The sequence below is a fragment of the Myotis lucifugus genome, unplaced genomic scaffold (assembly GCF_000147115.1).
Source record: "Myotis lucifugus unplaced genomic scaffold, Myoluc2.0 scaffold_462, whole genome shotgun sequence".
In the NCBI taxonomy this organism is placed as follows: domain Eukaryota; kingdom Metazoa; phylum Chordata; class Mammalia; order Chiroptera; family Vespertilionidae; genus Myotis; species Myotis lucifugus.
Genome location: NW_005871510.1, coordinates 584127 through 610287, shown reverse-complemented (window position 1 = coordinate 610287; position 26161 = coordinate 584127). Strand labels below are relative to the sequence as shown.

Sequence of the window (26161 nt, the reverse complement as noted above, 5' to 3'; positions counted from 1 at the left end):
TTCATTTTATTTCCATACATTGTCAGTTCATGAATCCCTTAAAAATTTAGAATCAATCAAATTATCCTTAAAGTTTATTTCATTCTCTACAATATATATATATTTTTAAAACTTATTTTTATTCATTTCAGAGAGTAAGGCAGAGGGAGAGATAGAAACATCAATGATGAGAGATTATCAATACGAATGTGTCCTGTTCACCCCCTACCAGGCATTTACCTAGCAATCTGGGCATGTGCCCTTGACTGGAATTGAACCAGGGATGCTTCATTACTGAGTCCAATGCACTATCCACTGAGCAAACCTGGCCAGGGCCAAATTGTCTTTAAATGAGTTTCAAATCTACTTCCAGGTAAAAAAAGAGAACTTTTTAGTCTTAATTAGGAATTGTTTGGTTATTATTTACTTGATTAATTAAACAATGGTAACTATTTACCATCTAAGCTCTTGTAGGGCTGGAACTGTGTTTCATGTCTTGCCTGATGGACTTCATTCAGTGATAAGATCACAGTAATATTTCTATTAATTTATTAATCCAAATTAGTGCTTTAATGTCTCTCAACTGTGTATTTTTAAAAGGTCACTCATTTTATTTTGTACCAGTAGAGTTACTCAGTTAATCCTAGGTACAACTATGCTTTCCCTAAAAATGTTACAATATACTTAAGAAAAGATTTTTTGCAATTATGCTATCACTCTGTACACTGTAAAATAGGGCACTGTATTTTAGTAATCTGCTTTGGATCCATCTAAGAAAGGAGACTCAAAAATCCTTGCATTCCTACCATGCCTGCCTAAAATCAAAACATCCACTATTTTTCTGCAAAGTCAGTTTCCAGGTGATGATAGCCACAGGTCTGGCGGATGGTCTGCCTGTTGCAGCTGCTCGAGGTCCCACAGCCCTTCAGAGCCAAGGCAGGGGACCCGCAAGGAGGGGAGATTCGCCCTGCATGCACCAGTGGGACAGAGTGGAGCCCAGCAGCCGGGCGAGTCCAGGCCACGCATGGAGCCTAGACTGTAAGGCCATGCGCAGCGCACAGTTCCTGGAGCAGACGCAGCATGCACGAGGGCTGTGCCCAGCAGCCAACCCTGGCAGGGAACTAGGAAAATAAGGCTGAAGCTAATATGTCAGAGCCTCTCTGGAGTCTCTTCCTGCAACCCCACACTCCGGGCCTAGCCCGTTCTTGAGGCTTATTTCCATCATGTCTTCTTTTATGTCTTCCAAGATGTGACACAACGGAAGGTTTTCCCATATTGCTTACATTCATAAGGTTTTTCCTCAGTATGTGTTCTTCCTTCCATGCTAAGAGACTTGGAGAAACTGAAAGCTTTACCACATTCCTTCCATTCATAGAGCTTTTCTCCACTGTGTGTTATTAAATGTCTGGGCATGTGCAGGAGGGCAACCAATTGATTTGTTTCTCTCATATCAATATGGTTCTCTGTCTTTCTCTTTGACTTCCACTCTCTCAATGGAAAACTATTCTCAGGTGAGGATTTAAAAAAAAGAACTAGGATGGTCAAAGGCTTTTCTACAATCTTTACATGATAGGGCTTATTTTCAGTGTGAGTTCTTTCATTCATTATGATTTCTCTCCACTATTAGTGCTTTTGTGATTTTGAAGGGAACTGGGATGAATAAAAGGTTTCCTCCATGGCTTACATTCATAGGGTTTTTCCTTATTATGAGTTCTTTCATGATATCAGAGGGAAAGTGGATAACAGAAAGTTTTACCGGATTGCTTACATTAATAGGGTTTTCCCTCACTATGAGTTCTTTCATGATGTCAGAGGGAACTTAGATAAGAGAAAGTTTTACAATGGTTACATTCAGAGGGTTATTCCCAAGTATGAATTTTTTCATGATTTCTAAGCAAAGAGGGATAAAGGAAAGTTTTACCACATTCCTTACATTCATGAGACATCTTTCCATGATGAGTTATTTTATGATCTCTAAGGCATTTGGCAGAAAAAAAGGCTTCCTCACATTGCTTTCAGTCATAGTTTCTCTCCAGTATGTATTTTTTCATGACCTCTAAGAGATGCAGAAAGACTAAAAGCCTTACCACATTGCTAACATACGTGGGGCTTTTATCCAGTGTGTGTTCTTTCATGATATCGCAGGTAAGCTGAAGAAGATACACCTTTACCACAATGCTTACATTTATAGGGTTTTACACCAGTATGAGTTAATTCATGTCTTCTAAGGAAAGAGGGATAAATAAAGGTTTTACCACATTCTTTACATTCATGAGGCTTCTTTCCATCATGGCTTCTTTTATGATTTCCAAGAGAACCGGGAGAAACGTAGGCTTTCCCACATTCCTTACATTGATAGGGTTTTTCCCCAGTATGGATTCTTTCATGATATTGAAGGGAAGTTGAAGAAGACAAAACTTTACCACATAGCTTACATTCATAGGATGGTCTAACATTATGAGCTCTAACATGACTTTGGAGAGAACATCGATAATAGTAACCTTTACCACACTGCTTACATTCATAGCGTTTTACACCCGTATGAGATCTTTCATGAGTTTGGAGGGCAGATAGAAAACAGAAAGCTTTGCCACAATGCTTACATTTATAGGGTTTTTCCCCAGTATGAATTCTTTGATGATATTGGAGGTAAGTGGGATAAGAGAAAGCTTTGCCACAATGCTTACATTTATAGGGTCTTTCCCCAGTATGAGTTCTTTCATGACATTGGAGGGAAGATGGATAAGAGAAAGCTTTGCTACAATGCTTACATTTATAGGGTTCTTCCTTATGATGAGTCCTTTCATGACTTCGCAGGGAAGATGGGTAACAGAAAGCTTTACCACAAGGCTTACATTCATAACGTTTTACACCAGTATGAATACCTTCATGAAGCTGGAGGTAATATTGATAATGGAATGTTTTACCGCATTCCTTACATTCATGAGTCTTCTTTCCATGATGTCTTCTTTTATGATTTCCAAGAGAGCTGGGAAAAATGAAGGCTTTCCCACATACTTTACATTGATAAGGTTTTTCCCCAGTATGCATTCTTTCATGATATTGAAGGGAAGCTGAAAGGGAGAAAACTTTACCACAGACCTTACATTCATAGGGTTTCTTCCCAGAATGAGTATTTTCATGATTTCTAAGGGAATAGTAATGATGGAATGTTTTACCACATTTCTTACATTCATGAGGCTTCTTTTCATCATGACTTATTTTATGATTTGCAAGAGAGCTCCTGGAACTGAAGGCTTTCCCACATTGCTTACATTCATAGGGTTTTTCCTCGGTATGAGTTCTTTTATGATACTGGAGGGAAGTTGAATAAGAGAAAACTTTACCACATAGCTTACATTCATAGGGTGTTTTCCCAGTATGAGTTCTTTCATGATATCGAAGAGAATATTGATAATAGAAACCTTTACCACAATGCTTACATTTAAAGCGTTTTACCCGAGTATGAGTTCTTTCATGATTTCTAAGGAAAAAGGGATGATGGAATGTTTTACCACATTTCTTACATTCATGAGGCTTCCTTCCATCATGACATCGTTTATGTTTTTCAAGAGAGCTGCTATAATGGAAGGCTTTCCCACATTGTTTACATTCATAGGGTTTCTCCCCAGTGTGCATCCTTTCATGATTTCTAAGAAAAGTGGAATGTCTGAAAGCTTTCCCACATTGCTTACATTCATAGGGCTTTTCTCCACATTGAATCCACTGATGCTCTTGATAAGACTTTGTACAACTGAAGGCTTCCCCACATTGCTTACAAACACAGGGTTTTTCCCTGGTATGAGTTCCTTTATGACTTTGGAGGGAAGTTGGATAAGAGAAAATTTTACCATAAAGCTGACATTCATATGGTTTTTCCTCAGTATGCATTCCTTGGTGAGTTATAAGGGCATAGAGACGATGGAATGTTTTACCACATTCCTTACATTCATGAGGCTTCTTTCTAGGATGACTTCTTTTATGTTTTCCAAGAGAGCTGAGCCAACTGAAGACGTTCCCACATTCATAAGGTTTCTCACCAGAGTGCGTTTTTTCCTGACTTCTAAGAGAAGTGGAACTGAAAACTTTTCCAGATTTCTTACACTGATAGGACTTTTCTGCAGTGTGTCTTTCATTTTCTCCAGAGTACTTGGGAGAACTGAAAGCTTTGCCACATTGCTTACTTTGACATGGTTTCTCTTGACTATGAGTATTTTTGTGAAGTTTAAAGTAAGTGAGATGACTAAAGCCTTTTCCATATTGCTCACACTCATTCGGTATCCCAGGAATATGTGTTCTTTCATAATTTCTAAGGGAAGTTGAATAGTGAAAAGTTTTCTTGCAGTGGCTGCCTTCATGACTCTGAATATGTTGGTGAGGCTTGAAAGCTTTCTCAGCTTCCTTATATTTATAACGTTTTTCTTCATATTCCTGACACAGGTACAGTTTGGGTCCAATGTGAGAGCTCAGGTGGTTATTCAAGGATAAATAATGTATGAAGATTTGCCTACACAACCTGGATTTAGGTTGTTTTATTTCAGGAATTTCCTTTTCATTATTATTGGGGATCTGGCTGAAGTTTTCTCTGCATTGACTACCATCCTTCCTTGTACAGAGTCTCTCTACCATATGACTGCTGTAAAAATCAGAAACATATTATTAATACACTGTAAATGATTTAATATTTATTAATAGCATGACAATGACATTTTTACCATTTTCAAAGAAAGGGTAGGGTTCCTGAACATTCCATTTTTGAACGTGGATATCTTAAAACTTCTGTTATAGGCTGGATAACTAATATTATGAAAACACTTATATTCATTAATGGTACTTCTTTATATTGTTTCCAAGTGTAATTTTTTTTAAAGGGGAGAATCATGATTTTTATTTTTTAAAATATATTTTATTGATTTTTTTTTATAGAGAGGAAGCGAGAGGGATAGAGAGTGAGAAACATTGATGAGAGAGGAGCATCAATCAGCTGCCTCCTGCATGCCATCCCCTAAGTATGTGCCCGCAACCAAGGTACATGCCCTTGGCCGGAATCGAACCTGGGACCCTTGAGTCTGCAGGCTGACGTTCTATTCACTGAGCCAAACCAGTTAGGGCGTGTAATTATTTTTTATACACTAAACATGTAGGTCATATTTCTGAAAAAAACATTTTGATGAGATTATTCTGAAAATCAATACATTTAAAACTGGGCTAATACCATTGGATTATCTGTTTTTAAGATTCTTTTGTGTTGCCCTAACTGGTTTGGCTCAGTGGATAGAGCGTCTGCCTGTGGACTGAAAGGTCCCAGGTTCGATTCTGGTCAAGGGCATGTACCTTGGTTGCAGGCACATCCCCAGTTGGGGGTGTGCAGGAGGCAGCTGATCGATGTTTCTAACTCTCGATACCTCTCCCTTCCACTCTGTAAAAACCTCAATAAAATATATTTTTTTAAAGAAAGATTCTTTTGTGGACCGGGCCCATATGGCTCAGTGGTTCAGGATGGACCCATGTACCAGGGGCTTGCCTGTTCAATTCCCTGAAAGGGAGCATGGCCAGATTGCAGATTTATTAAACCCAGTACAGGGCATGCAGGAGGCAGTCTATTGATTTTTCTATTTCTCATTCTCACCTCCATACTCTAAAATCAATAAAAACATATTTTTGCATCACTAGCGAGGCTCAGTGGTCTAAACCAATTTCTGGTCAGAGCACATTCCCAGGTTTTGGACATGATTCCAAATGTAGAGCATGCAGGAGGCAGCCATCAATAATTCTCTCTCATCATTGATATTTCTTTCTCTTTCTCCTTCTTCCTAACTCTCTGAAATAAATGTTAAAAATATTAAATGTATAAATAAATAAAATACATAAAAACCTATGTTAAAAAAACACTAAGATGCTCTTAATGCTTTGTCATAAATAATTTTATGAATTATTTATAGGTCAATGCGACTCACCTAAGATGCATCCAATGATTTTCATACTGATCTTCACTGTCATGGTCGTCACATTGTTCTTCTAAAATACATGCTAGAAAAAGCATTATAAACTATTAAAGAATATAAAAAATGGTTAGATTTTAGGTATACAATGAGCTGTGATCATTCCTGGTTTAATTACCAATGTACTCCCTTTCCATATTTTCTAATTGCCTAAATACCAAGTTGTTAAAGGCCATAGTTGCCCTGTGGTTGACCATCAACATATGAACTGGTATGAACCGGAAGGTCACAGGTCAATTTAAAGTAGGACCGGTTTCCAGGCTAGATCCCCAGTGTGATGCTCGCACCAGGTACCCAGTCAGTGATTCTCTCTAATCATTGACTTTGCTGTAGTTCTCTCTCTCCTTCCTCTCTAAAATCAGTAAAAATATACTAAAAAAAAAAAAGAATTTGTGATACCTACCTACTGATGCCAGGTTCCAGAAGGTTTCCAGCATCACATCTGTGTAGAGTTTCTTCTGGGTGGAATCCAGGAAAGCCCACTCCTCCATGGTGAACTCCACATTAACATCCTCAAAGGCCACTGAGTCCTAAAACATCCCACATATACATATAAGAGAATGGGTGAGACAGACAACACTGGGGACCTACAAATAATTCATAGAAAGTTCACATAGAACACGTGGTCACCAACATTTAGTGTATCACTTGATTGTAAGACTATTATTAATTTGCCAAATTCATTTCCTCAAGAACATGTGGAATTTATTGATATGATTTTACTTTGATCACTTCAACTCTTCATTGATCTCTAATGTCAGAGTAAAAAACACCTTGAACAACTTCTATATTAATAAGTTAAAATACTTCTGTTTTAAGCCCATTGATTCCTAGTGAGAAAACTCATCTCCATTATAACCACCATTTGATGCAGCAGTCCATAAAACATATTGTCATAGCTGCATAAAGTTTTAGTGACTTTGAATACAATAAAGGCCTGGTAGCTTTCTCTTCTATTCTCATCACCAAATAGGAGAGGCCACGTGGTGTGTGGAAATTCAAATTAGAACAAAATGTACTTGGCCATATTTCCTGAAGTACTCCAAATTATCAGAAATAGTCAGATACACCTGAATGAATGAAAATATTCTTGTAGAGGAGTATGAATAATCATTTCTTTTTATATTATTTGTTAGTAAGTCAGTTTGACCTTCTTTTGCCTCTCTCATTTAATAGAGATAGGATGTTCAGTTAGAGGTCAGGCATGAGCAAGATAGGGCAACTTAGCCCTCCACAAAAGTCCTCTACTCATGAGCCTGAGGGTTACTTCATACTGATTTTTAGGACACATAGACACGTATATTAAAATCCTAAGATCATACTCAAAAGAAGTCTTTCTGGCAGAATTGTGACACTATAACCAGGGCCTGGCCCTTGAGGAACAATTTAAGACTTGGCATGTACAAGGGCCTTTATTGATATCTGCAATATTTTCATGTTGAAATTAGTTTCACCCGAAACTAATACAAAATAAAATTAAATGTAAACTGTAATTGGAATGTAAAATATAAATAGAAGCATATATGGTGTTTATGGAGAGGAAAAATTAATATAATTAAAATGTCCATACTACCCAAAGCAATCTATAGCCTCAATGCAATTCCTATCAATATACCCAAGATAGATCTCACATAACTCAAACAAATATTCAAAAATTTTATATAGACCACAAAACACCCTGAATAGCAACAGCAATCTTGAGAAAGAAGAACAAATGTGGATGAATCACACTACCTAATACCCAACTGTACTACAAGGCCATAGTAATCAAAACAGCATGGTCCTGGCCTAAAAACAGCATATAAATCAGTGGAACAGAACAGTGAGCCTAGATATAAACCCATGCCTTTATGGTCACAGAATAGTAGAAAAAGGAAGCAAGAATACACAATAAAGTAAAGGTAGTATCCTGTATAATAAAAGGCTAATATGGAAATTATCACTGGGAGTTTGACCAACCGGGATTTCCACGGCTCGCTATGATGTACACTGACCACCAGGTGGGTGGCACAAAACATGGCAGGCTTCCGCGATGTGGTGCTAGTAGTGGGCGGCAGTGGAGGCGGTGCTGGCCCTGATGGGCCCTGATCAGACTGGGACTGCTACGGGATTGTGCAGTAGATGAGCGGTCGGTGCCAGGCCAAGGTGGATGCGAGTGGGGTCCCCGAAAACCCCTCCTGTCGCCCCACAGATGGGGACAGGCCAATACGGTGGGGGCGGTGCCAGCGAGGGGGCAGCACCAGGCCAATGCGGGTGGGAGCAGGGCTGATGGCCCTACTGTTTGTACCACAAATGGCAACAAAATACAAGAGTGCTTAAACAGTTGTGAAAAGCAAATGGTGCCTTCGTTACAAGGAAACACTTAAAGGGCCTTTTGGAGACTATTATAACTTATAACCCTTGCTTCCCTGATGCTAGAGCATTAGACCTTGATCTATAGGAACAAGAAGGTAGGAATTGAAAGAGAAATCAGGCCCAGGGAAAACAAGTGCCTTTGTCATCGTTAATTATGTGGACTCTTGTTGAAGCTGCACTATGCCTACTTCATATTGAGAATCAAAAGCCTACAGAAGACCAGCAGGATTTATCACCGCCCCCTCCTCCTGCAGTAGAGCCTGTAAAGCCGGTAATACCGAAGGCCCCTGATCCTCCGCCTCCAGTGTGGGAAGGCTCATCAACTAAATCCTCAGTTATGGCATCATGTGTCAGGCAAGCTATGTTAGGAGAGGTTTTGACTTGCCCATTTATGCAAAATGCAAGGTAACTGGATACATGAACCCCTCTCCTTTAATACCTTTAAAGAAATAAGGAAAAGTATGAGAGAAAATGGGCCATTTACAAAAGGACTCCCTCCTCATGCCTTGTCTGAAAATTACCATAAAATGTTTTGGGACTGGCAAATTTTGGCTAAAAGAACTCTGGACTCCAGTCAATATTTAATTTTGAGAGCAAAAATATGATGAGATGTGTGAATAACAGGCTGTTTGTGGGTGTTGACTGGCAACCCTACCTGGGAGTCCTCTGGACCACATTCTGGCTATAAGCCCCGGGCACTGTAACACATCGGAAAGATTCATGAAAAGGACTCAAGTTCATTAAGTCTTGTCTGTGGGTTATGCGCGCCTGTAAAAATTGTCCATAGAGTGTCTCTGTTGATTGTTGTTTCTTGTCTTTGTTGTTTGGTTTGATTTGTTTAAGGATGGGGTATATTTCACTTTGCTAGAGGCCCCAGCTACCTGTGTTAGGCTGAACATGTGGCAGAAATTGCAGGAGCTTCCCAGCAGGGGCCAAGAATTCTTATCTTGGGGACCCCTTTTCTGCTCTCCCTCTCAAGTCATCAGCCATTATCTAGTGAAAGTCATTATCTAGTGCCCGAACCGTTTTGGCTCAGTGGATAGAGCATCAGCCTGCGGACTGAAGGGTCCCAGGTTCGATTCCGGTCAAGGGCATGTACCTTGGTTGCGGGCACATCCTCAGTAAGGGGTGTGCAGGAGGCAGCTGATCGATGTTTCTCTCTCATCGATGTTTCTAACTCTCTATCCCTCTCCCTTCCTCTCTGTAAAAAAATCAATAAAATATATTTTTAAAAAAAGAAAGTCATTATCTAGTGAAAGTTCTTCTCTGTCTCTAATGCAGCGGTTCTCAACCTGTGGGTCGTGACCCCTTTGGGGGTCAAATGACCCTTTCACAGGGGTCACCTAAGACCATCGGAAAGCACATATATAATTACATATTGTTTTTGTGATTAATCACTATGCTTTAATTATGTTCAATTTGTAACATTGACATTGGGGGTCACCACAACATGAGGAACTGTATTAAAGGGTCGCAGCATTAGGAAGGTTGAGAACCACTGCTCTAATGTAACTTGGTTATTGAGGTTTTTTGCTTGTTTTCTTATCTTTGGGGGACTTTGCTGTTTTAAGAACACAGGGAATCTTCTGTCTCTACTGTTTGGCCTTTGTGCCACTCAGAACCCATTTGCTGTGATGGGTCAGTGTGAGATAAGATTCTAAGGCTAATGTCCCAGTCCAAATGTTTTATGAGTACTCATTTATTTACTGTAGGGATTTTTCTGTTTCTGTTTTTAACATCTCTTCTTCTTCTTTTTTAAAAATACCTTTTTATTTATTTCAGAGAGGAAAGGAGAGAGAGAGACAGAAACATCATTGATAAGAGGGAATCGTTGGTTGGCTGCCTCCTGCACGTTGGACTGTGCCCACAACTCAGGCATGTGCCCTTGATTGGAATCAAACCTGGGACTCTTTGGTCCACAGGCCGACGCTCCATTCAATGAGCCTAACTGGCTAGGACAATATCTCTTCTTACAGGTAAGATTTCATGTTGTTAGACTACTCAGAAAGAAAAAATATGGGAAATAATTATTTAAACCCTCAGGTCTTTTTCACAGGAGGATTAGACCCGTAGAAGTGCCTTCCAGCAGGCTGCAGAAATAGCAGTGGAGGGCCACTCCCACTTTTGTAAATAGAAAAAAATACATTATAGCCACTAAAGGCCAGTGAGTAATAATACTTGGCTTTAAAATCTCACTACTTTGTTAAGGCAAAATAAGTACAACTAAAATGAAGGGTATATGATAAAGCTTTATCCTGGGTAATTATATATATGCCTAAACAGTTTTCCAAAGTCTTTGGTAACGTAAAACTTTGAAGTTTGCTGGATTAAACAGTAAATTATTAAATATCTAGGTATTTTGAAATAACAGGATACTGAAATATTAATCTGAATTTGCCTCATATGGAGAATCTAAAGGATAAATTTGAATCTGTTAATAAATAAGTCTTGAATTTTATTTGAAGCAACTCTTAAAATATGAATGTATTGCTCATCTGAGGAATGTTAATTACTTACATGCTACCTAAAAATTAAGATTTTTAAGGGTTAAGAATTCTAACTAATTGGAAAGGAAGTATGGCTTTGGTGTAATGGAAGGCATGAGGCACAGAGATACATTTTGAAGGAAAAAGAAAGTGGAATCTAAAACTGGTTACTTCTGAGTTGTAAGGTATCTGAAGAAAGATTTGTGAAAGTGGTAGAAAGTCTGTGGAAGTTGTGGGATTTTGTGATGAGAAATGTTGAAAGGAAATTGTATAAATGACACAGGCCAGTATTGTCCTGGCTAACTGGCAAAATAAATAGTGAAACTGAGATGGTTAAACAGCGATTTAGAGCCATCTAGTAAATGGAGCAGACTGGAGCTGTGTGAGCAGAAGCCAGAATTGGGGACTCGGAGGGTAGAGATCAGAAGACAGACATCCCCAGATTCCTGGGCAGACATCCCGTTTCATTCCCTCACACAGCAGAGGACATCTTTCCCACACAGACATTTGCCTTGTATGGAGGAAAGGCGGTTGACACACCCTACTAGAAGACACCTCACCGTGAGGCCACGTAGACTAAAAATTATAATTAGCCTCCAGGCAGAAGCAACTGCCCCATCCTGCTGAAAAAAACCTCTCGCCATAACTCAGGACTATTGCCTGGGGGCACAATTCAAGTCTGAATCCCATCAGTGTGTAGGTAGAGGTGGTCTCTGGAGACTGAGTCTTTGCCTGGCCTAATTAGTCAGAAATAGCATTTGACACTATCCTGAACTAGAGTTTGAGAGGCAGTGAATTACAAGACAGAATTGAAAATATCACTCAATCAGAGAACCAAGAAGAAAAATCAATTAAAAAACATGAAAATAGCTTAACGGAGCTATGAAAGAACGTGAAATGTAACAATAGTAGACTACCATGTGGGCCAGAATAGGCAGAAAGGGAGAAGTGACCTTGTTTGAAGAAATAATGGAAGAATACTTCCATAATCTGGTAAAGGAAAAAGTCTCACAAGTTCAGGAGGCACAGAGAACCCCAAGCAAGAAGAACCCAAACAGACCCAGACTAGACACATCATAATTAAAATGCCAAAAATTAAAGTCAAAGAGAGAATCTTAAAGGCAGCAAGAGAAAAGCAAACTGTTACCTAAAAAGGAGTTCCCATAAGGCTGACACCTGATTTCTCATCAGAAACTCTACAGGCCAGAAGGGAATGACATGAAGTACTCGAGGTAATGGGAAGCAAGGATCTGAAACCAAGATTACTGTATCCAGCAAGGCTATCATTCAAAATCAAAGGTCAAATAAAGAGCTTCCCAGATTTAAAAAAAAAAAAAAGGCTAAAGGTGTACATCACCACCAAGTGCTAAAGGGGGCAAAGGACCTAAATAGACACTTTTGCAGAGTGGACATACAGAAGGCCAAGAGACATATGAAAACATGCTCAAAGTCGCTAATCATCTGAGACATGCAAATCATAATGACAATAAGGTACCACCTCACACCTGTCAGAATGGCTATCAACAAATCAACAAATGACAAGTGCTGGTGAGGATGTGGAGAAAAAGGTACCCTGGTGCACTGCTGCTGGGAATGCAGACTGGTGCAGCCACTGTTGAAAACAGCATGGAGTTTCCTCAAAAAATTAAAAATGGGACTCCCATTTGACTCAGTAATCCCACTTCTAGAAATATATCCCAAGAAATCAGAAACATCAATCAAAAAGGATATATGCACCTCTATGTCCATAGCAGCACAATTTGCAATAGCTAAGAGTTGGAAACAGCCTAAGTGTCCATCAGCTGATGAATGGATTAAAACAAACCAACCTGTGGTACATCTATACAATGGAATACTATGCTGCTGTAAAAAAGAAAGAATTCTTACCATTTGCATCAGCATGGATGGACCTGGAGAACATGATGCTAAGTGAAATAAGCCAGTTGGAGAAAGATAAGTATCATATGATCTCACTCATCTGTGGAATACTGTATAATGAACAACATAAACTGATCAACAAAAAATAGATCCATAGACATCAAAGCACCAAACAGACCGTAAAACCTCAGAGGGAAGGCAGGGGAGGGGCGTGGGATAAAAGATCAACGAAAGGACCTGTAAGCATGCATAGAGGCATAATCAATGAACACAGACAGGAATGGGGTGAGGGCATGTGCCGGGGGTGGGGAGTAGCTGGGGAGAGGTCAATGGGGGAAAATGGAGATATATGTAATACTTTAAACAACAAAGAATTTAAATTTAAAAAAAAAAAAGAAGAAATGCTAATGGGACTGCTGTAATGAGAACAAGAACCAGAGAGAAACCTAGGCATACACAATTAAAATGGCAATAAATAAGTACCTAACAATAATAATCCTAAATGTAAATTAAATGCTCTAATCAAAAGGCATAGGGTAGCTGAAGGGATACAAAACATGACCCAACTATATGCTGTCTACAAGAGACCGACCTCAGAACAAAAGACACACACAGGATGAAAGTGAAGGGATGGAATCAATTTTTCCATGCAAATGGAAAAGAAATGAAAGCTGGAGAAGCAATACTCATATCCAACAAAATAGATTTAAAATGAAGGCCATCACAACAGAAACAAAGGGATCGATCCAACAGGGGACATGACCCTGGTTAACATGTATGCACCCAATACAGTAGCACCTCTCAGGCGTACTGGTTAATAATGTGGATTTTGTAATCAAAGAAAACATGATAATTCCAAGAGAAATATAAAAAGTGCTTTATTCAAAGTAATGTCCATCGCTACTACACATTTCCCCATCTTTCAGGAATTTGTGGACACTGTCCCAATAGAACTTTTCTTTTTTGAGGCAAACCATTGAGAGACCCAATTTTCCACTTCTTCATACGTTTTGAAGTGCTGCTCAGACAGTGTGGAACAAGTGGCAATTTGTAGGAGCAAGGTCTGGTGAATACGGCAGGTGGGTTAATACTTCCAAGGCAAGATCTTTTATCGTGTCTTTAACTGGTCTTGAAGTGTGTGATGGTGTGTTATCATGAAGGAAAATTACTTTGCTGTGTCTTCTGGCCCATTCTGGTCATTTTACAATCAAAGCGTGGTTCAAATTGATTAACTGTTGTCAGTAGTGATCAGTATTAATGATTTCACCTGGTTTTAAAAGTGCATAATACGCCACATTTGATCCCACCAAATGCAGAGCATTGTCTTCTTTCCTAAGGGATTTGGCCTTGCAGTCAATGTTGATGGTTGACCTGGATCAACTCATGATTTTGTGCCTTTGGGATTCAAAAAATAAATCCACTTTTCATTGCCAGTCACAATTCAATACAAAGTAGACTCTCTTTTGTTCCATTGAAGCAACATTTTTAAAAACATATTTTATTGATTTTTTACAGAGAGGAAGGGAGAGGGATAGAGAGCTAGAAACATTGATGAGGGAAATATCAGCTGCCTCCTGCACACTCCCTACTGGGTATGTGCCCAAAACCAAGGTACATGCCCTTGACCGGAATCAACCCTGGGACCCGTCAGTCCGCAGTCTGACGCTCTATCCACTGAGCGAAACAGGTTAGGGCTGAAGCAACATTTTACAGATGACTTTTCGGTTTTCCATTTGTCTTTCGTTAAGTTGATGTGGAACCCATTTTCCTGTCTTTAAAATCTTTCCCATTGCTCATAAACTATCTGAGTTTGAAACACATCTTTATCCAATAATGTTTGTAATTGTTGGTCTTCAAACTTTTACAATTGACCTGGACGTTCTTTCACATAGAAATCATCACTTTTAAAGCGTTTAAACCAGTGTTCACAAGTATCTTGAGGTGGAATATGTTCACCATAAGCTTCCCAAAGTATATGATAACTTTCAGCAGCACTTTTCTTCAAAATAAAGTAATGAATTAAAACTTCCCGAAAATGCTATTTTCTTGGCACGAAATTCGACATTTTTAAACCTAAAAATATCTATGATGTTAACACCTTCAGAAAATTTGACATATGAAGTTTTGAAGCTTGTTGTCAATACAACAAAATAGCACACATATCAAATCGCATATATATCAACATATGTGCAACTCCATCGATTGAAGAAAATCCGCATTATTAACCGGTACACCTAGTATATAACTTCTAGGGAACTTTAACGGAGAGATCGACAACAATACAGTCATAGTACGAAACTTCAACACCCCACTGACTTTACTAGATAGATCTTCCAGACAAAAACTTAACAAGAAGACAGTAATTCTAAAAGAAACAGTGGAGCCTGACCGGTTTGGCTCAGTGGATAGAGCGTCAGCCTGCGGACTGAAGGGTCCCGGGTTCGATTCCGGTCAAGGGCATGTACCTTGGTTGCGGGCACATACCCAGTGGGGAGTGTGCAAGAGGCAGCTGATCGATGTTTCTCTCTCATCGATGTTTCTAACTCTCTATCCCTCTCCCTTCCTCTCTGTAAAAAAAAAAAAAAAAAAAAAAAAAAAAAAATCAATAAAATATATTTAAAAAAAAAAAATAAAAGAAACAGTGGATCAGAACGATTTAACTGACATTTATAGAACATTTCACCCCAAAGAGCAAAATATACATTCTTTTCAAGTGCGCAAGGATCATTCACAAAGAAAGACCACATTAGGACACAAAACATGTCTCTAGAACAGTGGTTCTCAACCTTCCTGATGCCGTGACCCTTTAATACAGTTCCTCATGTTGTGGTGACCCCCAACCATAAAATTATTTTCGGGCAAACCGGAAGATGGCGGTGACTGGAGCGGGCTGTCTGCGGCGGGCTGCCTCAGCCCTGCTGCTCCGGACCCCGCGCCTGTCCCCCCGGGAGCTGTCAGCCCCCGCCCGGCTCCATCACAAGAAGGTTGTCGATCATTATGAAAATCCCAGAAACGTGGGGTCTCTTGACAAGACATCCAAAAATGTTGGGACTGGATTGGTGGGGGCTCCAGCGTGTGGCGATGTGATGAAATTACAGATCCAGGTGGATGAGAAGGGGAAGATCGTGGACGCCAGGTTTAAAACATTTGGCTGTGGCTCCGCAATCGCCTCCAGCTCGCTGGCCACCGAATGGGTGAAAGGAAAGACGGTGGAGGAAGCCTTGACCATCAAGAACACAGACATCGCCAAGGAGCTGTGCCTGCCCCCCCGTGAAGCTGCACTGCTCCATGCTGGCTGAAGATGCGATCCAGGCCGCCCTGGCTGATTACAAACTGAAGCAAGAACCCAAGAAAGGAGAGGCGGAGAGGGAATGAGCCCCTGGCGAAGCCTCCACAGGGCCTTCAGCTGCTTGCCCGCCCCGGGCATCACCTTAGATTCCAGGAAGCTCCTCACACTGCAGTGAAAGGCCATGCGCACGACCCTTGCAGTTCCCACGGTGGCTCTGATGCGAGAATATAGTTCAGTTGTTCCGATACTTGTGGTTTCTTTCAGCCCACTTTTACCGCCTTAATCCTAATTCTGTATATTTTGAATTGAATGTACGGCCTCAAAACTGAAATCAGTAAGTCTTGAGTTTTGCTAGTCCACGAAGTTTTATCTGAATCTATTTTGGGGAGGATTACCAATAGAATGCCTTGTACGACTGTTTGATAGAACCAAGTATTGTACATAGAACAGATCTGCATATATATAATAAATTAAAGAGTGTAAGACAAAAAAAAAATTATTTTCGTTGCTACTTCATAACTGTAATTTTGCTACTGTTATGAATTGTAATGTAAATATCTGATATGCAGGATGTATTTTCATTGCTACAAATTGAACATAATTAAAGCATAGTGATTAACGACAAAAACAATATGTAATTATATATGTTTTTTCTGATGTTCTCAGGCGACCCCTGTGAAAGGGTCGTTTGACCCCCAAAGGGGTTGCGACCCACAGGTTGAGAACTGCTGCTCTAGAATGTCAAGCAGATTGAAATCAAATTAAGCATCTTCTCAGATCACAGTGGAATGAAATTAGAAATCAACTACAGTAAAAACACCCCAAAACATTCAAACACATGGAGGCTAAAGAGCATAATATTAAACAATGAATGGGTTACCAATGAGATCAAGAAAGAAATCAAAAACTTCCTGGAAACAAATGAAAATGAACACAAAACAACCCAAAATCTCTGGGAACAGCAAAAGCAGTCTGAGAGGGAAGTTCATAGCACTACAGGTATACCTCAAAAAACAAGAAAAATCAACAATATATTATTTAACACTACACCTTAAAGAACTAGAAAGAGTACAATAAGAAAAGTCCACAGTAAGCAGAAGGAAGGAAATAATAAAGATTGCAGAACAAATAAATTACATAGAAACAAAAACTAACAAACAAAAACAATACAAAAAAATCAAATGAAACCAAGAACTGGTTCTTTGAAAGGATAAACAAAACTGATAAACTGTTAGCCAGGCTTATCAAGAAACAAAGAGAGAGGATCTAAATAACTAAAACAAGAAACGAAAGTGGAGAAGTAACCAACTACACCACAGAAATACAAAGGATTGTAAGAAAATACTATGAACAACTATATGCCAACAAGCTGGACAATGTGGATGAAATGGACAAATCCCTAGAAAAATACAATCTCCTAAGACTGAATCAGAAGGAATCAGAAAACCTGAATAGGCCAATAACAACTGATGAAATAGAAGCAGTAATGAAAAAACTCCCAGCTAACAAAAGCCCAGGTCCAATGGCTTCACAGGGGAGTTCTTCTTCATTCAAAGAAGAACTAACACCTTTACTCCTCAAACTATTTCAGAAAATCCAAGAGGAAGGAACACTTCTAAACTCTTTTTATGAGGCCAGCATTATTCTAATTCCAAAAGCAGATAAAGACACTACAAAGAAAGAGAATTACAGGCCAATATCCCTCATGAACATAGATGCTAAAATCCTCCACAAAATATTAGCAAATCGCATCCAGCAATATCTTAAAAAGATCATACACCATGACCAAGTGGGATTTATTCCAGGCTGGTACAATATTCCCAAATCAATAAAAGTGCTACATCACATAAACAAATTGAAAGACAAAACTCACATGATCATATCAACAGACGCAGAAAAGACATTTGACAAAATCCAACACCCAGTTTTGATGAAGACTCTCAGTAAAGTGGGAATATAGAGAGCATATCTCAACATGATAAAGGACATATATGACAAACCTACAGCCAACATCATACTCAATGGGCAAAAATAAATTGTTTTATGATCAAAGCGTGGTTCAAATTGACCTGGACAAGACAGGGATGTCCGCTTGCACTACTCTTATTCAACATAGTATTGGAAGTCTTAGTCACAGTGTTCAGACAAGTAGAAGAAATAAAAAGCATCCAAGTTGCAAAGGAGGAAGTATACTCTCATTATTTACTGTACACAGAAAACCCTAAAGACTCCACCAAAACATTGCTAAATTTAATCAATGAATTTGGCAATGTAGCAGGATACAAATTAATACCCTAAAATCGATAGTTTGTTTATATACCAACAATGAATTATCAGAAAATGAAACTAAACAAACAATCCCATTTACATTGGCAACAAATGAAATTAAGATACTTAGGTATAAACTTAACCAAGCAGGCAAAAGACCTGTACTCGGAAAACTACAAGATGTAGAATAAAAAGGTAGAAGAATATATAACCAACTGGAAGAATATACTGTGTTCATGGATTGGTAGAATCAACATCATTAAAATGTCCATACTATCCAAGGCAATCTACAGAGTCAATGAAATCCCATTAAAATACCGATGTCATATTTCACAGAGCTAGAACAAATACTCCAGAAATGTATATGGAATCAAAAAAGACCCTGAATAGTTGCAGCAATTTTGAGAAAGAAAACCAAAGTCAGAGGAATCACAACACCAGATTTCAAGTTATACTACAAAGCCACCAAAATGAAAGCAGCCTGGTACTGGCACAAGAATAGGCATATAGATAATGGAACATAACAGAGAACCCTGAAATTGAACCAAGCCATTATGCTCCATTAATATTTGACAAAGGAGGCAAGAGCATACAATGGAGTCAAGAGAGTCTCTTCAATAAATGTTGTTGGGAAAACTGGACAGATACATGCAAAAGAAATGAAACTAGACCACCAACTTACACTATACACAAGAATAAACTCAAAATGGATAAAAGACTTAAATTAAATGTAAGTCGTGAAACCATAACAATCCTAGAAGAAACCATAGGCAGAAAAATCTGAGACATCTCTCTTAGCAGTATGTTTGTAGACACATCTCCTAAGGCAAAGGAAACAAAGGAAAAATTTACAAGTGGGACTACATCAAAATATAAATCTGCACAGCAAAAGAAACCATCAATGAAACGAAAAGGGAGCCCACTGTATGGGAGACCATATTTAGCAATAATATATCTAAAAAACGGTTAGTATCCAAAATATATAAGGAACCCATACAACTTAACAGAAGGAATACAAACAATCCAATATAAAAAGATGGCCAAGAGACATATAAAAAAAATGCTGAAAGTCACTAATCATCCAAGAGATGCAAATCAACAGGACACCTTGTCAGAATGGCTGCCATCAACAAATCAACAAATGACAAGTGCTGGTGAGCATGGGGAGAAAAGGGAACCCTAGTACACTGCATGTGGGAATGCAGACTGGTGCAACCATTATGGAAAACAGTATAGAGTTTCCTAAAAAATCTGCCATTTGACTCAGTGATCCTACTTCTAAGAATATATCCTAAGAAAACCTGAAACACCAATCAGAAACAATATATGCACCCCTGTGTTCACAGCAGCACAATTTACAATAGCCAAGATCTGCAAACAGCCCAAGTGCCCATCAGTAGATGAGTGGATAAAAAAGCTGTGGTACATTTATACCTCGGAATACTATGCAACAGCAAAAAAGAACAATCTCTTACCATTTGAGACAACATGAAGGGACCTGGACAATATCATGCTAAGTGAAATAAATCAGTCAGAAAAGGACAAGTATCATATGATCTCTCTCTTATGTGGAATCTAAGTAACAAAAAATAAACTGATTGCCGAAACCAGTTTGGCTCAGTGGCTAGAGCGTCGGCCTGCGGACTGAGAGGTCCCGGGTTCGATTCCGGTCAAGGGCATGTACCTGGGTTGCGGGCACATCCCCAGTGGGAGATGTGCAGGAGGCAGCTGATCGATGTTTCTCTCTCATCGATGTTTCTAACTCTCTATCTCTCTCCCTTCCTCTCTGTAAAAAATCAATAAAATATATTTTAAAAAAATAAAAAAAATAAACTGATAAAAGGAGTGGATCCAGACACATGAAAGTCTGGAAAAGAGTGCAGAATCTCAGAGGGAAGGCGGAGGAGGATGGGTGGGTGAGAGCTAATCAACTAAAGGCCTTGCATGCATATAAGCATAACCCATGGACAAAGACAAAAAGGTGCTGAACACCTGGGGTAGGGGGCAGGATGTGGGGGGAGGGGTCAATTGGAGAAAAAAGGTGCTATAGTAAGTCCTCTGGGTTACGTCGGAGATCTGTTCCTATGGCACAACGTAACACAAGTAACACAACCTAACACGACCGTAAGTCAGAACCCACCTACATAGCAATAATGAAGTGAAACAGTAAAAAAAATTTAAAAGAAAGATAACAATTCCTGACCTTTACTTGTAAATATAGTAAATAATAAAAAACATAAAGCACATATGTATAGTACATATGTTGAAATGACGGAACTTTTTTTTTTAATAAATAAAAGGGAAATGGCGACATAACCATGAAACAATGTATGTCGAGTCTGAAGTAACCCAAGGACTGCCTGTATATGTAATACTTTCAACAATAAGGAATTATTAATTTTTTTAAGAAAGTACATGCCCTAGCTGGTTTGGCTCAGTGGATAGAACACCAACATGCAAACCAAAAGGTCCCAGGTTCAATTCCAGTCAAGGGCATGTACCTTGGTTGCAAGCTCCTCCCTGGCCAGCTCTGGTCAGGGCTCGTGCAGGAGGCAACCAACCAATGTGTTTCTCTCTCACATCAATGTTTCTCTCAGTCTTTCTCTCTCTCTTCCAGTCTCCCTAAAACAATCAAGGGAAAAATATTCTCAAGTGAGGATTAACAAACAAAAACAACAGCAGAAAGGAAGCACAAATTGGTAGATACAAAGTAGTCAGGGGGATGTAAAGTAGAGCATAAGAAATACAGTCAATAATATTCTATTAACTATGTGTGGTATCTGATGGGTGTTAGACTTTGTAACTTATGTACATGTCTAATCACTATGTTGACGCATGAAACTAATGTACTGTGTCAACTTATTGAAAAAAAAAGTTTAAGCCCTAGCCAGTATCACTCAGTGAATAGAGCGTCGGCCTATGGACTGAAGGGTCCCGGGGTTCGATTCCGGTCAAGGGCACACCTTGGATGCAAGCACCCCTCCCGGCCTGGGCCAAGGTTGGGTATGTACAGGAGGCAACTAGTAGATGTGTTTCTTTCACATCAATATTTTTCTGTCTTTCCCTTTCTCTTCCCCACTTTTCCAAAAATCAATGGAAAAATATCCTCTGGTGAGAGTTTAAAAAAAAATGTTTAAAAGAAAATGGTGCATGATTTGGAAACAGCCTTAGTGGCCATCAGTAGATAAGTGGATTAAACAACTGTGGTACATCTACACAATGGAATACTACACTGATGTAAAAAAGAAGGAACTTTTACCATTTGCAACAGCATGGATAGACCTGGAGAGCATTATGCAGCTAAGCGAAATAAGCCAGTCAGAGAAAGATAAATATCACATGATCTCACTCATATGTGGGATATCCTATCTAATAAAAGAGAAACATGGTAATTAGCCGTACAGCCGCTACCCTTCCCATTGGCTAATCAGTGAGATATGCAAATTAACTGCCAGCCAAGATGGCGGCCGGCAGCCAGGCAGCTTGAAGTGAACAGGGAGGCTTCCTTGCTTCAGTGATGGAGGAAGCCAAGCTTCCCCACCTGTGCTGCCAGCCTCTCAGCTTGCAGTTTGAAACATTGTAACAAATATAGAAGCTAAACAAAACCCCAGAAACCGGCTTTAGTCAGCCAGGCTTCAGCCAGCAAGACCGCAACATTGTTTCGAATACAGAAGGTAAACAAAGGCCAGAAACCTGCTTTCAGCAGCCAAGCCTCAGAGAGAAAGCCGGCTCTCAGATCCAGTGACAGGCATAAAAGGTAAATAAATGCCAGAATAAAAAAAATCAGAAAAAAAGGAGAGGTTTGGAGCTTCAGCCGCCCACCAGCCTGAAAACAGCCCTCAGCCCCTCACCCAGACTGGCCAGGCACCCCAGTGGGGACCCCCTCCCTGAAGCAACAAGATGGCGGCTAATTTGCATACTGAAGGCAGGCGGCAGCAGGCAAGGCTGTCTGCGGTCTGGGACCCGGATCTGTGACCCTGCTAGGCGGGGGGCAGTGCTTGAGGCTGTCTGCAGTCCGGGACCCAGATCTGTGACCCTGCCGGACAGGGGGCACCGAGGGAGGCTGTCTGCAGTCCGGGACTCGGATCTGTGACCCTGCCAGGCGGGGGGCAGTGCTTGAGGCTGTGCACGGGACCAAGACATGGATATGTGACTCTGCCAGGCGGGGGGGCAGTGCTTGAGGCTGTCCGTGGTCCCGGGACCCGGATCCGTGACCTGGTGGGCAGGGGGGCAGCACGGGAGGCTGTCTGCAGTTTGGGACCCGAATCTGTGACCTGCCGGGCGGGGAGCAGCGCTTGAGGCTGTGCATGGTCCCGGGACTCGGATCCGTGACCCTTCACGGCTGGGAGGCAGCCATCAGTGCCCAGGAGTGACTGCGCAAGATCCGCCTCCTGGCCCAGAAGGTGCAGGATCGCAGGGACAGCCACCGAGGTGGGCCAGACTGACGTCCTCCTGGCCGCACCACGGGGGTTTGTGGATCTGCAAAGCCAGAGGCCTCCGGTGTGCACATCCCCCCTGGCATGCGAACATCCCCCAGCACACTGTCACCCTCCCACGCCTGCAACAGTTGCAAACCAAGGCGTGCACAAGTTCCCCCCACCTCTCCACCGCACTTCCATCAACCCGGCATGCCGAACACCCCCACAGGATGTGCACACATCCCCTCTGATGCGCTCATATCCTTTGGAGAGTGTCTGGGTGTTCTGGGTGCTGAGAGTGGGCGCCTGTGAGATGACAGTGAGAGGGCGGAGTGGTGATGCCCTGTTCCCACGGAGGCCAGTGCAGCTATGAGATCACCTCTGGGGAGTTAATGCAGGTGCTGAGGTGGGAGCAGGTGCAGACAGACACACCTGGTGGGCGCGGGCAGCCCTCGCTGAGGTGCCTTCGGTCAGCGTTCAAGATCAAGAGCCCAGAGGCAGAGAGGAATTCTGTCCTCTCAGTGAAACAGTGGGATAGTCGGGGCGACTGTAGAGGAGGAATGTGCACTTTGGGTGCCAGCACCCATGAGTGAAGGCTGCCCTGACTGAGCCTTGCTTGCTTGGCGCCTAGAGCACTCCTGCCAGGCAACAGGTGACAGGAAGTGCTTTTCCGAATTAATGAGAGAAAACATTGATTCTCCTGCTGCCCACGAAGGTGGAAAGTGAAGTGGGGAGACATGTGGGGAATGAGCAAGGTTCCCTGTCTGGGGGTTCCAAATCTGCTGTTGGTTTCTTTCACCACTGACAAGAGATATACAGGGTGTCCCCTGTATACAGACTTTGATATCCCTCCTAATTTCCAATGTTTTTAGCCATAGGAAAAGGACCACCAATGGACCTTTTTCTTTTAAAAGGTGGGGGGCACAAACAGATAGTGGGACTTTCCCGGAGGGGGTATCGGATGGGAGAGGGTTTAAGGCCAGATTGAGAGCCCCCTTCTCTCCCCCACTCCCCCAGGGCCCGAATTTCGTGCCCCGGGCTCCTAGTAATGAACATAAACCTAGGAACAAAATTAGATCCGGAGATTAAGAAACCCTGGACAGCCAGGACAGTCCACCCTCAGAAAGAAGGAAGGGGTGGGGTTAAGAGGTCAACTAGAGGCCCTGTAGGCATGCATTTTGGCATAACCAAGGGCCATGGCCCCTGGGGCAATGGGGCCTTTTCCTGGAGCCAGGCGGGGGGGGGGGGGGAGGTCAATAGGGGAAAAATAGATATATGTAGTACTTTAAATTATAAAAAAAGAAAAGAAAATGGTGCACACATACACAGAGGAATATTATTATATTATTCAGCCATTAAAAAAAAAATTCTGCCATTTGTAACAACACATTCATGGACCTTGAGGGCAGGATGCTTTGTGAAATAAGTCAGAAAAAGAGAATTACCACATGTGCTCACTTATCTGCAGAACCTTTAAAAAAGCAAGTCCATAGATACAGAGCACAGACTGATGGTTGCTAAAGGTTGCGGGAGTGGTGTATGGGGGTACAGTGGAGTCAAATGGATGAAGGGTGTCAAAAGGTACAAACTTCCAGTTATAAAATAAGTCATGGAAATGCAGCTTACAGCATGATGACTGCAGTTAGTAATACTATATTTCAGATGTGAAAGTTGCTAAGAGTAAATCTTAAAAGTTCTCTTCTCAAGAAAAAAAAATTCTGTAAGTATGTATGACTGATGCTAACTAGACTTATTGTGATGATCACTTCACAATACATACAAATATCAAATCATTAGGCTGTACACCTTAAACTAACATAATGTTATTTGCCAATTGTAACTTAATGGAAAATAAAATCCCTTCTATAAAGCAAAAAGATTACAGTGGATTTGAAAAACTGACATCACCTAGTGATGTCATACCCATCATGATGTCATAGGGAAATGCATTACTCAGATGTCTATAATGACGCTGGTGTAAACAAGCTCCCTATGCAGCCAGTCCTATGAAAGTCCAGCACACACAGTTATGTTCACTACTTTATGTATTTGCTATACTAACCTTTTTATCTTTGTGAGCCTTGTACTTAGTGAAAGAAAACTTTGCTGTGAAACAGTATGCTGTTTTATGCAGGCAGCAGCCTCAGGTATTGTGTTGACTGTGCCTTTTGATTGCATCATTGCCTCCTGGGCTTGATGAATCTGTTTTTTGTAAATTTCCTGGCCTAAGTGTACATTGTTATAAAGTCTTCAGTCAGGTACAGTAACGTCCTAGGCCTTCATATTCACTCACCAATCACTGACTCCTGCAGAGCAGCCTCCAGTCCTGGAGCCCATTCAGGGTCAGTGCCCCACACGGATGTACCATTTTCTATCTTGCACACCACACTTTTACTGCACCTTTTCATAAATGCTTCCTACCACAGCATTACAATTGCCTACAGCATTCAGTACAGTAGCATGTTGTACAGGTTTGTTGCCTAGAACCCATAGGCTACACCATATGGCCTAGGTGTGTAGCAGGCTACACCATGCAGCTTAGTGTAAGAGAACTGAAAACAACAAAACTGCCTCAAGATGTCCTCCCCAGGTTCAGGGGTGCAGGACTGTATGTAACTGCAGTTTCACCACTCCCAGGAGTAAAATTTTAACCCAGTCACTCTGCAACTTGCTGTTCAACACTAATCTGTCTAAAGACTCCTCCTGTTCCTTCCCCTACGGAAGGGTGACCCTGCCTGAAGCAATCCCCTCTTTTCTTTTACTAATAACCTCTCAAAGTCTGCCTATTGTACAGACCCTCAGATTCTATTTACTAGAGGAGATGCGGCCCGATTCGGGAATGGGGAATCAAACCAGTTAGACCTTCCAACTTACTCAGCTGAATTTTGTTTGAAAAACACCACAAAACAAATAGCTGATAAGATGCTGTGACTCAGAGAAGGGAAGATGGCGGTTAGGATTCGGGGGAGAAACTGGAAATGCAGGCATTTGCTGCAGAGCTAGGCCTGGGGGCCAGAGGGTGGACTTGAGAGCCTGCTCCACAAACATCTAAACTCAGGAGAAAACGGGATCCTTCTGGGGAGAAAGGAGGGACAGGGGGCCCCACAGACCACAGCCCCTCCCATGCACGAACCGCGGGGACCGAGTCACCATTGTCCCCAATGACCCTCCACGTGGTCACCGCACCGACTGCGGAGCCGCGGGGATGAGGGTGCAGAGCTGCCCAGACGCGCTCCGCAGCCCAAGGCCCTGCCGCGGGGACACACTGGACGCCCGGGTCCCGGCTGGGCCCCACCCTGCGAGCCCGAGGGGCCTGCAGTTTCAGCGGAGCCCCCGGCGCCTCGGGTCCGCAGGCCCCGGACCTGACGGTGGAGAGACGGTTCCGCCACGGCGGCTCCACCCGCCCCTCCTCCCCGTCCCCGCGCCCGGCCGCACACTCACCATTTCTAGTTCCTGGGCCTCCCGAGTCCCGCCTGCAGCTCCCAC

The 26161-nt window shown here is 41.4% G+C and overlaps 1 protein-coding gene and 1 pseudogene across 1 annotated transcript; one reads left to right on the top strand and one right to left on the bottom strand.

Annotated features, from left to right (window-relative positions):
* Nucleotides 1-26161, bottom strand: LOC102429551 (zinc finger protein 709-like). Its single transcript, XM_023744417.1, has 4 exons — nucleotides 26117-26161; nucleotides 6385-6511; nucleotides 5937-6009; nucleotides 1-4615 (listed from the first exon to the last, which is right to left on the bottom strand). Exons 1-4 carry the CDS (start codon nucleotides 26117-26119, stop codon nucleotides 2092-2094), a joined length of 2727 nt encoding a protein of 908 aa, XP_023600185.1. The 5' UTR covers nucleotides 26120-26161; the 3' UTR covers nucleotides 1-2091.
* On the top strand, nucleotides 15571-16234 carry LOC102429250 (annotated as a pseudogene).

Excerpts from the sequence above, each read along its gene's own strand:
- LOC102429551 (XM_023744417.1), bottom strand. Across the intron at positions 6,010-6,384 it reads CTGGAACCTGGCATCAGTAG|CATGTATTTTAGAAGAACAA; the intron begins GTAGGTATCACA and ends TGCTTTTTCTAG. Across the intron at positions 4,616-5,936 it reads AATCATTGGATGCATCTTAG|CAGTCATATGGTAGAGAGAC; the intron begins GTGAGTCGCATT and ends TGATTTTTACAG.